The sequence below is a fragment of the Limulus polyphemus genome, unplaced genomic scaffold (assembly GCF_000517525.1).
Source record: "Limulus polyphemus unplaced genomic scaffold, Limulus_polyphemus-2.1.2 Scaffold683, whole genome shotgun sequence".
In the NCBI taxonomy this organism is placed as follows: domain Eukaryota; kingdom Metazoa; phylum Arthropoda; class Merostomata; order Xiphosura; family Limulidae; genus Limulus; species Limulus polyphemus.
In genome coordinates, this window is record NW_013666293.1 from 16,036 (window position 1) to 33,659 (window position 17,624).

A 17,624-nucleotide genomic window follows, 5' to 3' on the forward strand; every position below is an offset into this window, starting at 1 on the left:
TACTCTTTTACCAACGAATAGTGGGATTGACCGTCACATTATAACGCCCCCACGGCTGAAAGGGCGAGCATGTTTGGTGGGATGCGGATTCGAACCCGCGACCCTCAGATTGTGAGTCGAGCGCCTTATCCACCTGGCCATGCCGGGCCCAATGTTAAGAAATAGATTTAGATGAAAAACGTTCGTATCTGTATGGATTAAGATTTAACTCTTTGTCATTTATGACCTAAACTTATTGTTTGCAATTAAAACAACTGACTGCTGCATAGCAAGGTTCCGCGAATCCAAACTTTATGCACGTTTTTATTTCAGACATATTTAAAAGTTGTATTCGTTACCACATTTTTGTAATTCGTTTAGCATTGACGTTACCAGTTTATGACAAAGCATGAGTTGTGTTGAATGATATCATTCTGCAATCAAACTAACCATCACTAATGTCTACTGACTTATTCACGTAAGTTTAAGGCATTTTCTCATCCCGGAGTAAATGGGGGGTAAAAATAAGTAAAATAATGCTACTTTTCTTTTCAAACAAATCTACATCATTCAGACTCTCGTCATCATTCCTAGAAATTTTCTTCAACTCAAGTTTCTTTTCTCTACTGATCTAAATAATCTGTACACTGTCCTAGGTAAACGTAATGAACACTTTGTTTTCTGTAACCTTATCAACATTCTGGAAAAATAAAAAAATAAAACAAGTTATTTTTACTTTAAATTAAACTAATTCCTTCTCTAAACTCTGAATTTTGGGTAAAGTTTACAATCTTCTCCGCTACATGAAATGAAATAGATTAATTTCAGTTGCCCAGAAATTTAAGATACTGAGAAAAGGAGTGAATTTTTTCAGTGATTATTACCACAGATATTTTATTTGAAATAATTGTAATTTTTTTTTGTTACTCCGTCGCTTGAAGGTTGTCAGAGTCACGTTGGTGCTTTGTTAGCAAAAGTATATGACTGCTAAAAGATCCAAAATCATACAAATCAAAATATATCGATGACACTTCAGTACCAATAACACAGGCCTGCGATGGTTTTATTGTCTTGAAATTTTTACACGTTCTACGGTAATTCCTGTACGCTGAATCTGAAAATGATTTCCATTATTATACATCATGTACAGATTTTCACCAAATGTCATAACGTAATACAGAAAAGAAAGACCACAACACGTAGTTTTGAGACTAAAAGACGTAGATTCCCCCCCCCCCCACACAAACAAATCAGGATGATAGGGATGTATATTCGTTTGACATCAATGTTCTTCCCTTTTCTTTAGCTTGTTTGTATTTTTGTTAACAAACATAATAATAAAAAATGTTCACTGTGGTAAACGAAATAATAATTTGATTTAAGTAAGAGTTTTTCTTGTTTCCGATTTGTAAAAAAATCCTTACGTGTTAGAAAAAAATGAATATTATTTTCGAAATCAATACTATGTTCTGAAAGGTATAGATAAATCATAAACAGTTCAGTAACTTTTTGTTCAGATTTGTCCTAAGCGTTAACAGTGTTTATACACAGTGTCTTTTAATATCATGAACTAAAAGTATATATGATTAAGGCAAAAAAAAAAATTATATTTGCAATTCATATACTCATTTTGTTCTGTTTGATGTACCTATCGATATTTTGAAACGAATTAAGTTTTACTTTGAGTCTTTGGCCAAATGAAAAGAAGTAAAAACAGTGCACATTACACTTGGATTGAAAAACAAACACTTTATCATTGGTATTTTAAAAACTCACACAAGTATTTTAAACTTTCATATCCAGTAAATATTTGATATTTCGAACCTGGCATACCTTTTTGTACTGAGCATGACATGGATCTGTACTTTTTTTTGTAAACTATTTTTTTTACTTGGTGTGACAGAGACACTGTTCTTTATAATGTAAACTATTTTAATTGAGTATGACAGGATACTGTACTTTATACTGTAAGTTATTTTTTTACTGAACATGACAGGGAAACTATATTGTAAGCTATTTTTACTGAATATTATTATAGGAATTGTACTTTATATTGACAGCTATTTTTACTGAGTATGACAGGGACACTGTGTTTGATACTGTAAGCTTTTTTTACTGAATATGACAGGACACTACTTTATATTGACAGCTATTTTTACTGAGTATGACAGGGACTCTGTGTTTGATACTGTAAGCTTTTTTTACTGAATATGACAAGGACACTGTACTATATATTATAAGCTATTTTTACTGAATATGACAGGGACACTGTACTTTATATTATAAGCTATTTTTACTGAATATGAGAGGGACACTGCGTTTTGCCTGTAAGCTTTCTTTTTTACTGAGTATGACTGGGACACTGTACCTTATAGTGCAACCTTTTTTTAAAGGTGAAAACTAAACAGCAAAAATTTTGTTTCTTAAGCCAATTGTAACAATATTTGTGAAATGGTAGTTTATTGTTAATACAACAATGCAAATGATAAAAATTTACAAATTACATCAATAAAAACAGAGTTGGTATTGTGGATAGTCTACTAGAATCACAGTAACGCTTGTTATAGCTCAGATTTGAACGGATATATAAGGGTTTTCCGTCACTTAATGATTTATTTATTAAATTATTTTGTATCAAGCCAATCTCACTTGATAATAGCATCATGGTTTCTCTAAGTTTCATTAAGTTTTCTCAGTTTTAGCATAACATTCCCTGAACGCTTACACGTTAAAAAAAATACCCGACCCTAAACGAAATAGAAACCACTTGAGTTTTTCATGTTTTAAGTTTATTATAAATCCAATTGGAGAAAATGTAATTTTGCAAACCTCGTATATTTTCTATTTCAATTCCTTTTCTAAGCAATATAGATTAAAAACAAACAATGGGAAAAAAATGTGTGTTTAGTATGTTTTTCAGCGCCCTCTCTGTACGAATAAGATTATAAGATTGTTATCTGCAAAACAGACTGTTTTAAAGACGGTCCTTTTTTCTTTTTCAACAGCTCATACCTATAATTTAGATATTCGCCTTAGGGACTTTCAACTTGGGAGGTCTATACCCGAAAGCATGTGTCGTAGTTTCAAGCAATTAGAGACGTTAATCGGCTTATTTGATTCAAACGAAGGCTGTCAAGAGATCTTTATGCGATAGTTTTTATTCCATTTGTTACACCTAGGGGTTTGAATATTTCCTCGTGCACTTTCAGCAGCTGAGGGTTTGGTTTAATGATATCATACCTCTAAATCTATCAAGCTTTGAGAGACTAGAAAAATGAAAAGTTTTTCGTTTGCATAGCAATCTTCTTTGTTTTTTAATTGAAATTTATTGTGTCATTTGAAAACTGACTGGGTTTAGCTAAAAAAAGAAAGAAAAAAAAGAGAGTAGACTTTTAAAGAATGAGAGCATAACTTAAATAAAAATAATAAATTATTAAAAATTATTGCTTCCCTGTCTGATTTTTACATCCACAAAGTTTGGATACCTCATTATTTAAGTTTTTGTTTCCGTGTCATGTATGTACAGAGAAGGCAAATGACAAAGCAATTCAATGAGTTTTTGCAGAGACTATACAGCGTTACACCGATTGCGGAAACCGTTAGCATGAACTGCATAGTTTTTGGTTCGTATTTTATTAACTTGTGACGAATCCTGGACGTTTTTTGTAGTGATGTAACTAACTTTAAGTTAGTTAGAAAATGAAGCAATACAGGAAAAATTCAAGGATTGCAGTTCTCGTCCTCTTTGCCAATGAAACCACATAGTTCAAGAAAATTCTCAAAGTCAAGGCTGAATAATTTGATGTATCAATAATCAGTAACAGTAAAATGACATTGGTGCTAATTGCTGCGTTCATATCATGAAATAAACATGACAAATCATAAATAAGTCTAACATGATATTTTTGGTTATTCAATGATTGAAAAATTAACGACCACAAAAAAGAAAAACGGTTCTAACATTTATAGATAAACCTAAAAAAGAAATAACGACCTCGTGGCGAGAATCTGTAATAATCAAGACATGTTTTGACTCAACTTAGTTTTCCTTGTAAGTACGTCCGAGGCTATTAGTTACACTACATTGATGCCTACCCTGATACGACCGTGATATTATGATACACAAAGTGTATACCAACAGTCAGGTATATATAACTTCCTACTGCAGTAATATTAAAGCCAAGTATGCATATTTGAGCTGTGTAGCAACTGCGATTAACATATTATACGTGATTAACACTTCTAATGATAATATTCAGGAAATTACTGTGTTATTAGTAATATAAGAAAATGTATTATTTGAATAAATTTGGAGAATGTTATTTTTAGATATAAATAATCTTGGAGCTGAGCGTAGCCTGCTTATTAGCTTACCGGGCTGCGTTTAGGAAGCTACAAGGATTGGACGGCTATTTATCACTGCACATGCTCAGTACTTCAGGTTACATGAAAATATTCAAACTCGCTGATTATCCCTTTGACTATGGTGAAGCCCATCATTAAGATCAGGCCGCCCTTTCAAACTAAGTAGCCGGACAAGCAGGAAACTGGATAGGAATGCCACTGTGAAGCCAACAGTGACTTTGAAAGATTTGAAATGTTCCATGTCTGAGGTGGGAGTCAGTGTTCATACATGGACATTATCCCAGCCCCTAAACAAAGCTGGCTTATATAGGTGAGTGGCAAGAAAGAAGTTATTACTGAAAAAGAATCATCTCAAATATCGTATGGAGTTTGCGACAAAGCATGTAAATGATACTTCAGACACGCGGAAGAAAATTTTGTGGTCAAATGAGACAAAAATTGAGCTTTTTGGTCTAAATTTTAAGCCCAACACATCATATCACCGAGTCGACACCATCCAAAAGTCAAACATGGTGGCGGCAGCATCATGTTATGAGGATGCTTCTCATCAGTATGGATTGGGAAGCTTGTCAGGATTGAGGGGAAGATGGATAGTGCAAAGTACAGGCGAATCCTAGAGGAAAACTTGATTGAGTGAGCAAGGAATCTAAAACTGGGTCGAAAATCCACATTTCAGCTGGGCAATGACCCGAAGCACAAGGCCATAACCACACTGGAGTAGTTTCAAAAAGAAAGTGAATGTTCTGGAGTGACCCAGTCAAAGTTCTGGCTTAAATCCAATATAAAGTGTATGGCGAGACTTGAAGATTGCAGTCCATCAACGATCACCAACGAACTTGTGCAGAATTGGAGCAATTTTGCCAGGGTAAATGGGCAAAAATTACACCATCCCATTCAAAATCATTCATATGACAACATATATGTATACAATCACAAGTTGAAGTTTTAAATGTTTTAAAAGACTTCTTAAAAACCCGCTAAAAAACTTAGGGTTCAACGACAGACTAGTACAGAAGACAGGAAAAGCTGTATATGTGGATAGATAAACATTCTTGCCATTTTGTTGTCGTAACGCAGGCTTTATGTATGTAGATCACAGTAAAAATATATAACCCATTTAAGTGCCACAAGGTAAAATTTATCCTCATTGAGTTCTTATTGTGCTCCTAGATTTTCGACTCTTTTTTTTTTCCATATAAATTATACCAAATAATGCACTTAGTAACAATGAAATAAGAATAAAAACCTTCCAACTCACTCTTAGCAATAACAAAATATTGTTTCAGAAACTATTTATTTCAGTCTGCTCACGAACAACAGCCGTTGTTTTATAATATTTTTCATAAAGCAAACTACCAAATTTAAGTTGAAGGTTTGGGTTCTATATTTATAAATAAGAGGAGTCCTGAGCATATTAAATCATGATGGACGTATTAATTTATAAAATTATCAAGGAAGTCATCAGTGAGTCATTGTTTTAATGAAATTCAAAGAAAAACGAATGTATTAACATTTTGCAAATTCTGAATGTAATTTCTTTTCTTACTTAAGCTTTACAATATTCAGCTGCATAATTTTTGATGAAATAGTTTTCCATTATTACCTTATCCTCTTCTTAGGGCTAATCTGTTATATCATAATCATCAATTTTGACTATTTATATTGACTTCCAGGGGTTAGTTCACAGGTACCAGGATTCGCTTCATTAATTTGTGTTATATGGCTTATAAAGCTACAAGTTCAATTAATTTGAGTTATATGGCTTAAAAAGCTATAAGTTCAATTAATTTGAGTTATATGGCTTATAAAGCTATATGTTCAATTAATTTGAGTTATATGTTCTGTATTGTTTATTCTTCTATTTGTAGCTCAGCGGTAAGTTTGGGGACTTATAACAATAAAAAAATCTGGTTTCTATACCCGCGGTGGTCAAAGCAGATATAGCCCATTGTGTAGACTTGTGCTTAACAAACTGTGTGTTAATCAAGATTAACAATTATTATCTAATAATTTGTGCAAATTTAAAGTTACTATTCAGCTATATATGTTTTAAAAGAATTTCGAACTTTGTATACTAAAGATAACACATTTTAGAATCTTCATACGTCTTCTTAATGATCAAGGATGCAACTGAAAAGGTTTGTAGTCGTTCACCTCCCCTTTAATTTGTTTTAAAAAAAGCTCATATTACACGTGTTTTATTGGAAGTTGTTATTTCTTTGATCTTAAATCAAGTGTACAACTTTTAAGCTTTTAGAAACATTTTAAAGGCGACTTTAGAATAATGAACTTAATGTTAAAATAATTTAAAATTAATTTTGCTGCGATGAGATCACAATTTTCAAATTTTGGAAGGGATCATGATGTTCTTAGACTAAAAGCTGTGACAAAATAAATCAGATCAGTATTAGCTGAGAGTTGTGTTTTCTCCGAGATAAATATTTTACTCTGGATAGAAACACAAGAACTTTGCAGTGATTGACTATCAACTCTTTGCTTTACTGTAAAACTAGATACACATTACAAGTTGCACTAACCGTAACTTTTGAGTTTTATTTTAATTCGACTTCTAAAGGAAACCCAATGTAAATAAATGTTTTTTTTTTTTGAAATACTATATTACAATAATTAAACAAGAACTGAGAGTTATAATTAAACTGTCAAGTTTTAAACCTTCTTGGTGAGAATGTCGAATATGTATTGAAAGTTTGGACGTCAGGATTGATATGGATGCCAAAATCATTTGTTACTAAAGCAATTAAATGTACGATTTAGAATTTTGCTTATTTGCATATTGCACGTTATGTAAAATATGACTTGCTAAGCTTATATATTATTTCTTACTTCTTGAAATAATAGTGAACTAATTTTAGCAATTTTAGCATTTCAATAAAGCACCTAAAAACTATACTGTTGATATATGAGATAATAAGTCGTTTGTTTATTTGTAGTTATGGACAAAGCCACACAATGGGTTATCTATACTCTGCCAACCACGGGTATCGAAACCCGGTTTCTATCGTTGTTAATTCGCAGACATACCGCTGTGCCACTGGGGGGTCGATAATAAATCGACTGTTTTCATTCAACCTAAAATAGCGTTTTCAGGCTACCTACGTAAGAGGATACTAGTGCCATCTATTGAGTATGGTTTAAATATCTAAAACATAAATAATAAAAATCTATGGGTATCTCAAGTAATTTTGCAGTTATTTCGTCGCTCCTGTTTTAATTTTCAGTGACACTGAGAATTCGAATTAAGTGCAAGAAAATGCTACGAGCATCTTTGCGTCTTTTTTTTTGTGGGTTTTTGTAACTTTTGTGTAACTTTCTCAATTAGCAATATAGTAACATATTTTATCTACTTGTGATAGTTTTCTAAACCCAAATTATAACTTTTGTAAAATCTATATTTCATTGCACTAAAAGAAATATATCAAGCTATAATTCACAGACTGCATTGCGCTATTGAAGAAAATTTAAAGGCTGTAGTTCACAATCAATTTAACATTTTTTGTTCAAGAAAATTTAAGTATCTGAACACAATTCGAATATTCCTTGTCTTACTTATGTAAAAGTGTCTTAATAATATGGTCATCGTTTAGTTATAAGTCGATTATGCTTTAGCTTCTAGCTTTCTTTGGGTGTTTTCCGAATGACAGTTTTATATGGTTATGTGAGGCTATAATAACTTTTTTTCCTCTCCGCGTAAATATGTTATGAATTGCGGTTGAATTCGGCTTAGCCATACTTCACACTTTAATGTGGCGTTGTTTACCTAGAGAGTAAAAACAACACACTTCGAGAACTGTATACATTTCAAGCAATATCTTACATTTCATGAAAATTATATGCCAGCTACGTGCATCTAATATTTCCATTAACGAAGTGCGAGATGTTTTGGCAATTAATTACATTGAAGCGCATTTCACAACGTTCACTACCATTGGTGACCTTAACAGACGGTCAAGATCATTAAGCTCATATTGCGTTTGATTGAAGTTGATGAAGTTAACTTACAGTATATCCGCAGCCTATTTCAAATATTCACTCTTATAATATACAGACGCTTCTCTTTTTCCCTCTTTTTTAGCATAAACTTAGAAAGAGTTAACAGAATTTTCTGTATAATATATTTCTCATATGATATATGAATATCATGCAGAGAATCAGTAAAATCTAAGAGCACCAAGAATCACTTGTACTTGTAGCTTTTCCAGAGATTGGCTTACCGATTCACAACAAGCACGTTCTTCTGGCCCTAAGGTGACTCGAGATAATGCGAAGAAACTAATCGAAAATATTGTTAGTAATTATGACGTGTAATGCTAATATGGCTCCAACCGGAGATTGCTGTGGGGAATGGAACGACAAGACCTATCTCGGATTTGATTTTAGTACTCAACAGGTAACGTCGTATGTATTTACGGGTATCCTGTTTGTCTCTTATATTAAATTTTCCAATTCAAAATCAAAGCTTACTTAAGTTTTATTCCTAACTTTAAGTTTAAGATAGCTACAAAGTGGCGTAAAACTAAAAGTTTACGCCCTGTCAATGACTTTGTCACTTACGTGTGAGTTACTGCCTACTGGGCTCCTGATGACAAAACTGTCAAAAGCATTAAAACTTTGAAACAATAACTATGATTTCATACCAGTGTAAACTATTTATATTAAATACTTACTTTAGCTTATGAAACCAATTTGTTACTAATAGTGATACTATTTTTAGGATTTTTTATATATATATATTTATATAATGTCGACAATATTTATGCATGGTGATCCAGTTTAAAAGTAAAAATAAATAACGCTGTCATTGATTTTATTAACTTTAGCTAGTGAGTATTGTGATCTACTTTTATTGTATTCTTCTAATACTGCTATTAATTCAAATATAATTTAATTTTCAATTTGCAGTGGCAAACAGAGCGACTTGGTATTTTAACTCTCATCAGCACACCTAGGTTCCACATGGACCCAACGATTTTCTGAGTTGTATATCTTTTTACATAATGCTTACAAATTTATATCAATTCAGGTAATTGTCAAGCAGAAACCCTGGAACAATATGACACTATTGAAACAAGTAGAGAGAGTATTTAGCTATATACTAATATTTATCTGGGGTCCACGTAGACCTCATATTATCATTGACTATCATTATACATGCAGTTTGCCCTATAGCATAGGAAATGAATTTCTTAACATTTATTTTACTCTATAGGCTGTTGTAGAGGATAATTCATCAAACTAGTACAGTATCATCTGTTTGCTTATAACATCATTGTGGTAATCATGTATGCACATCTCATTCCTCAACACGTGTTCTCTGTGATGACTGCTTATAATGCCCTATTTTATAGAAACCTTGTTTGATAATTGTTGTAACTAACATGCTTATTAGATTTTCAATCCATAGCCTATTATAACGATACATTTATGTTGGGATCTGGCTGGACCCAAAATGACCCACAACATACACTTTCAGTTTTCTTTGAGTTGAATTTTGTAGTAATAATATCGTGGTAATCTCGTCATATATTGGTGGTTAATGATTGAACATAGGAGTATAATAAAATTTCAGAAATTGTTTGATACACTGTTTATATAAGGAATGGTTTAACACTTCTTATTTGTATACTGGTGAACAATGTCATTTTGTAATTTCTTGATTTGTCAACATAGTTCCTCTAGAATACATATATTTTTATGTTGTTCACATTGCATGGTAACTCTAATAAAAGTTGTAATTCAATTGGTTTTTGGAATTGCAGTCCAGAGCTTACTATAATGGTACTTATGTACTGGGGTCCAGTTGGACCCCAGGTGTTCCATAATGCAACTTTTTAAATGTGTGCTGATGATGGTTAAATTTCATCGAAAATTATCATAAGAAAAAAAAAAGGTTTAATTGAGTATTTGGTTAAAAAGGTTTATGATGAAAGTTAAAAGTAAGTTTCATAATTACTTTAAGAACTAAGAAAATATTTATATTTTCCCACAAAAACAAGTGTGGAATGCTCGTTTAAAAGTTTCAAGGCTTTTGTGTTTCAGTCTTCACGACCATTGTCAACACATTGCAAATATAAGAGATACTGACTGCATTTGGGTTTTTATGCTATTATATGACTCAATGATTTGATTGCATTCATTTACTTTTATTACTAATACTGTAGGAGGCCTACATCTAGTTTTACATGTTAGGTTATGCTAATACAATAACACAAAGTTATAAATAGTGCTTATAAGTTATATTTGACAGGTACAGAAGAGGTGCCTAGCACATCTTACTGGTAGTCAATAATGATAATAAATATTATAGGGTTAGAATAAAAAAGTTGCTTTTAAATGTTTAAAAACATCACATGCATAATTTCAGTTTGTTGATAGTGTAACAATTTTGATGAATGTGACACCTGTGGTAAGTATACATTACAAGTTGTATTTTGTTAATGTGGGAATGTTAGTGTGTGTTGTATTCATAGGTTTGGCCACAAGTTTTATTAAAATTGTGTAAATGCTGTAACAGTTAGAACTTGGAGTTCCCTACTTAGGACTTAAGTCTTTTCAGCTCAATTGTACAGCATTGGCTTTAGAGTTTTGGTGAAAGTCAAGAGTCCTGAGTTCAAATGTAGATTATTATCATCCTAATTCATTAGGAAGGTAACTGAGAAATCTAATCAGTGTTTAGAATAAAATATTCTACAAGTATTGCTCTGTTTATATTCTCAGTAATTATTAGTAAAAGGAATCTAGTTATTAGTATATTGATGAGGTGACAAAAGAATTTCATAAACCAGTTTTAGGTCAACAGTCTCTAGTTGTAGAATAATATTTAAAATTAATTTGATTTCTCTTAAGTGTGTGTGTGTGTGTTAAAGTTGAAATAGCCAATAATTTTGCTTTTCTATAATATATATCTGTTGTAAGGTATATTTAGGTAATTTTTCATAATTTTCATGCAGGTGTTTTACATGTAGCTATGACATTCTTGTTAACTGGATGTTGAAAGGTTGTAAACATATGCTAATCCTTTCACTTAGGTAAGGATTAGATATGATAGAGGCTATTATTTTTAAAAGCTTTTATCACTTTTGTCCTGGATGTGTCCACTCTTTGGGATGAGGCAAGTCTATCTTAAAGGGTGACACAGATACTTGTACAAATAGATATGGGTTAGAGGTTATCTTTTTTTGAATATATTATTTAGAGTAGCCGGTAGCATAAGTAACTCTTGGATTATGAGATATTGCACTTGAACATTTTGAGTGACTTTATAGTACAGTATAGAATAATTCTTGCTGGCTTTATTCTGTGCAGACATGTTTAAAAATCCTTCCTCTTCAACCCAAGAGCCAGAGTATTTGCTATAGAAATTAAAAGACTGGTCATTATGATAAATACACAATACTGTCATTGTAAATAAAGGTTTTATTTGTTTGTTTCTTTATTTTTTATGTCCAAATTTGATTTAATTTATTCTCTGCTTAGCAGTTCCAGAATTTGTATTTTGCTATTACTTTAAACTTACCTGTTGGATATTGGTGTATCTGAGTTCTGAATGTTCAAATATTTTGGCACAACTGTGGAAACATTATTTGCATAAATTATTCGTTTTTGAAGTAGGATATGAATCTGACTTCAAAAATCTTTTAATGAACTTTAACATATCTTAACTAAATAACTACTTAATACACATGACTAATTTTGCTTTTATCATATACATGTACATAATTTTTTTGTAATTATCTTTATATGCTATTTCAGTTGAAGGCTGTTGTGATCAATGAAAACTTGGAAGTAAAACATGAGGTGACAGTTCATTTTGACTCAGAATTACCTGAATTCAGGTTAGTGTTTAACATGTTTAAACCTTGTACAGTGGTGAAATGTTTGTCTTTATGGGTTCATTGTTTATGCTAGTTTCTTGTTGTCATGTAGAATAACGAAAATTATTTCTGTAGTACATTCAACTGGGTCAACCCATATGTTAGTAAGTCTTCTATTGGAGGTAATATACTATAGTGTTAGATCTTACATATAGAACCCTATAGGATTTTTTTGTGTGTGATGTTGGTTTGTGAATTTGTGATAGTAACTAACATATAAAGAATTTAATGTGTATTGAAAAAGTCAGATACACTAAGACAAACTTTTCATAATTGCTACATTTTATGCATCAAAAATTACTTGTATTCAAATTTGAGATTAAGTTTTTTTTTTAACTACAAAAACTAGACAATCAAGTTAGCTATAAAGAGAACCTAACTGGTTATTTATATGAAAAAAAATATATATAGAAAGTTTAAGTAGTAGCTGGATCTTGAGTTTTAATACTAAACAGTTTAAAAAGTATGCATATATTATTTTCTTTAGAACCCATGGTGGTGTGCAGAAAGTTGACAATATAACTGTAACTGCTCCATCCATTATGTGGGTTAAGGCAGTGGACCTTGTAATGGAAAAGCTTAAAGTTACAGGATTAGACTTGTCTACTGTAGCTGCAGTGTCTGGAGCAGGACAGGTAGTGTGGTCCATAGTGACTGAAACAGTCAACATGAAATACCGAATCATAAAATTTTAAGCAATAGCTATATATTTAAGATTACAAACAATGAGGAGATGAACATTTTCAGGTACAATATATTTCGATCCTCTGTGACAAGATGTTGTCCAAGCTTAACAAGAAAGTTATGCAATTGAAAAATCTTTCTTGTTACATTGTACTTTGTACACATGAACCAAAAATTATAAATTATTTCACTTATTGCAATATTTTTAGACCATATTTTGGATGCACTTCACTGACTTTCTCTCTAATCTTAAGCTATGTATCCTTTACATACTACCTGTTAATTATTAAAATAACTTGGAAGATGTTCGTAGCTTACGTTTGTAAAACTAAAAAAAAACGCTTTGCTTATTTAACTTGTTGGAAAAAAAAAAAGTCTGACTCTGAAGGTGTTCATGGCCTAAATTTTGCTTGTACTCTGTTATACTGATTCTGTTTAATGAATGTTAAATTTACAACTAGTATTTATGTTCTGTAAGTAAGGTATAATCAATTTTTCATTTAATGCTACTTTCAAATAGATGTACTTTCGCAGAGCCCATAAAAGTATTCTGTTTCAAGAGTAAATAAAACCAAAATAAAGAGTAACAAATATTTTTATTTCTTGCTTTTGAAGTTTATATATCATGCTGTGTTGTAACCTACTAGTGCATAATTCTTGTCATGATTCACGGCATGCACATTTTACTGATGTCACAAAAGTACAAATTGCAACATTAAGTGTCAATTATGTGGCATCATTTTAGTGTCTACTCACTGACTGACAGACAACACACTACTATATAAATAATGGTAGTTAATACTGTTATTTCCCCTTAAGGTGGCCTTTGGCCCCTTTCAGGAAAGTAACAGTATTGGTTAGAATGTCTAATATATCAACTTGTATTGTTTTAAAGTTTTTATTATAGAGATTATTTTGCATTGTTAATTTAGTATATGCATTTAGGACTAACCTTAATTTCCTAAGTAGGCTGAAACTTGTGAAATATTGGATGTACAGCAGAAGGTATTGTTTTAATCTTTATAAGTAAGAATGTAAGAGTAGTATATTTATTTAGCAATACTTATTACAGTGATTTCTATTTTTTTGATTTAAGTTGATATCTTGTACTGACCAGAAGTTAATATTAATTTTCCAAACTGAAATTAAACAACTCTATTATTTGACTTGTGGAAAAATATATGCTTGTTACTCTTCTTTTAAAAGTACTTAAACAATGGTCTTTCATATTAATATGAATGATTATGTGACTCAAAAGAGTAATAATTTAGTTTAGTAAACAACAGTATCACCCAACAGCCTATTTATATTCCTTGTTATAATATTTTTGTATACTTCCAGCAACATGGAAGCATTTATTGGAGGAAAGGAGCACAAAAAATTTTGAAAAATCTTCACCCAGATAAGTTTCTACATGAACAATTACAGGTAAGTAAAAGAAGTAAAAACATTACTTAAAACTGTGATGCTAATCACATGAGTTATCAATATCTTAAGAAAGAAAGTCATGCTTGGTAAAGTGCAAGTTCATTACATGGTGTATCTTAGATTGTTGCACTGATAATGACTAAAATGTTAGGTCTGTAGTGAGAAGTTAAGAATTGGTGTATTTTCTAGTGAGGGTAACACTTATTTTTTCATAACCAAACACTGCAAGCACTAACATTAGCAGTTCATAAATACCCTATCTTAATAATGATCTGTTTATTTAGCTTACTGTTGAACAGAAGTTATTAGTATTTACACATATTTTGTTGCACATAAAAACATATGATAAAGTGAGAATTGCACTAAATTATTATATTTTAGAGCTGCTTTAGTGTGAGAGATTCTCCTATTTGGATGGATGGGAGCACAACTACACAGTGCCTGGCATTGGAAGAAGCTTTAGGGGGTGCTCAAAGGCTGGCAGAATTGACAGGATCCAGGGCTTATGAAAGGTTTACAGGGAACCAAATAGCAAAACTGTTTGAAACCAAGCCTGAATCATACAAGAATACTGAGGTGTGTTTTTCAAGTTTGATGTTTTTTGCTCTTGAAGTGAAAAGTAAGATGTTATGTATTTTAATATATTAACTCTTTTTTCAGCCATAATAATATGGTGTCTACTAGCAGAGACCTGTAAAACATTTGCAGTCAAATTAGTATCTTTATTGCAACAGTACTTCTTTAAATACAGGATTTCTAGAATAATACAAAAAAAATGTAATCACAGACATTGAAATCTAAAAGTCCACTTGTATTAGGCCTACCGTTAGTTAAGCCTTTATTAAGTATGGCCTATATTCAATAAAGATATAAATTAGCTCTAATGTGTGTATGTTTCTTTGCTTTAGTTTAGTTTAGGCTAAACTTTACCTTACTTAATACTATCAATAAATAAAATTATAACATTATTCTACAACCTAATGTTAGATCTTCTTAAAAAATTTATAAGCTTTTACTATGTTGTACAAAATGTCTACCAAAGTATATTTACATCTGCCTTTTGTTTACATTCATTGAAAGAAGTGCATGCACATGAGCATTTAGATAGTAAGGTGTACTTGCATTTCCAGGACAGACAATAACTGAGTATTATTATAATAGATGTTATTTAGACAAATTATTAGTTCAGGTATCACATATTAGAAAATGTAAAAATTAACAGTGAGGATTTCTTTAAATACATTAAGGGTAAACAAATTGTTGGGATTGGGTTAGAACTCTTCAGGGATGATAAAAGGCTTATCTCTGATGATTATGAGATGGCTGTGTTATTCAATTTTGCTTTTTCTTCAGTATTTACTATTCCACATCTATTCAGTATTCCGCATCTTGAACAGATGGTAGGTGGAAACAAGATTAAAAAAAGATGACAGCATTAATTCTAAGCTTGTTAAGAAAAAAATGGGAAATTTAAAGAATGATAAGGCTCCTTGGCCAGATAATATTCCTCCAAGGGTTTTGAAGAAGATTAAAGATTGGATATGTGAACCACTTGCTACTATTTTTTTTTGTAAGTCCTTGAATAGTGGGCAGGTACTAGAGGATTGGAAGTTAGCTAATGTCATTCCCTTGTTCAAGGGAGGTGATAAAAAATGTCCCAGTAATTATAGACCCATTAGCACTACCCATACAGTTATATATTAGAGTTCTAACTTTTGAGTATGATTTCATATTCTCCTTTTTTACTTCTTTATCTGTTCTATTATTTTCAGTGAAGTGACCTAATCATATTAATTAAGTTCAAATTTGTTATAATTTTAGGAAATTTTAATTCCTAATTCAGTGTTTTGATATTTTATTTACTTTCCATATATTTTTCTTTCACAGAGAGTTTCTTTGGTCAGTAGTTTTGCAGCATCTCTCTTCCTTGGAGACTATGCTGCTATCGATTTTAGTGATGGTTCCGGGATGAATTTACTCGATATAAGAAGAAAAGATTGGGCAGATGAGTGTTTAAATGTAAAGTCTTTTCTTGTTTCTTTTCTCTGTAGTTTTCAACAACATTTAAATAGTTTGGTGTAGAAAACCTAGCATTAGATGTTTCAGATATTTCATAGGCATGGTAGAAATTATGCTGTTGATGAAAGGTAACACAATTTTTCATTAGAATTAGAAATATTAGATGTTTAGGAAAACAAGCACATTTGAATGTTGATTTTCCAGAATCAGTAATGCAAGGTAATCATAAAAGTGCATAATGACTTTATAAGGAATGTCTTTGTATGTAGTATATTTTATATATACACATAGTAATGTTGTTGAAGTATGTATCATGATATTAAAAAAAGAGATGTTCCATTCTAGCATCTTCTGAGCTAGATTAAAGTTGTTATTGCATAAAAGGCCCATTGTATTACATAAAGGAAAGTGTGTTACAACTTTAGGCTAATACTAGTAATACAAGGAAAACGAAGTAGTTTTATTTTTATATTTACAGTTTCTTTTCTTTTTACCACTTATAAAAATGTGTGCCAAATATTATAAAACAGTTCATTTATTTTTTGAGAATTAAATAGTTTGTATTTTGAGAAAGACATTTGGATCTTCAAAACTAAGGAAAAGTTTATAATTAAATTGTTCCTGAATAATACACCAGTAGGCAGAGGTAACATTTATGCAGAATTCTGTGTTATACATACAGGAAATTTCAATAAAATACAAACAAGTAACAGCACTGCATTTCTAAAATGAAGGTGCAAGAAAGACTTACTAGTTCAGATTACCCGGTGTTTTTACTTAATGCAACATTAAAAAACAGTCCATTGCTCTAAACATCCTATCCTCTTTAACATAAAGAAAAGAGCCCCAAATGGATATGTCCAAAAGCTATTGGAGTTTGGTAACAAGGAGAAAATTAGCTTTTTTGTTAGGTCATGCCCACCAGTTGAGAATTTATATGGTTTTGTCATCAATAAAACTAATGATATCTAATTAGACTTCAGGTTTACATACTCCTTATTGGGTTTCAAACTTTGTAAGATAAAGCTATATTAAATAAACTTTTATATCACAGTTTATACTAACATTATTTTAACTGTTTGGCTTTTGTAGGTGGTTAATTTAGGCCTGTATGGTCATCATTGATTACTCTAAAATACTATATTATTATAGTGAAAGTATCCTTCATGTAAAAAATATTGAAAATTTGGAGACAGCTTGAATGGGTAATGAAGAAAAACTTTAATATAAGTTTAACACAACAGCAAATGTACAACG

The 17,624-nt window shown here is 31.2% G+C and overlaps 1 protein-coding gene across 1 annotated transcript in view; it reads left to right on the forward strand.

The window, feature by feature from the left end:
* The first annotated feature begins 8,479 nt into the window (after positions 1-8,479).
* LOC106459926 (xylulose kinase-like) overlaps positions 8,480-17,624 on the forward strand; it is a 32,955-nt gene continuing 23,810 nt past the window's right edge. The window contains exons 1-6 of the mRNA XM_013919592.2: positions 8,480-8,752; positions 12,115-12,197; positions 12,724-12,871; positions 14,262-14,348; positions 14,730-14,924; positions 16,236-16,367. Of these exons, the coding sequence (XP_013775046.1) occupies positions 8,660-8,752; positions 12,115-12,197; positions 12,724-12,871; positions 14,262-14,348; positions 14,730-14,924; positions 16,236-16,367 (738 nt within the window). The 5' untranslated portion in view covers positions 8,480-8,659. The remainder of the gene's footprint in view (positions 8,753-12,114; positions 12,198-12,723; positions 12,872-14,261; positions 14,349-14,729; positions 14,925-16,235; positions 16,368-17,624) is intronic.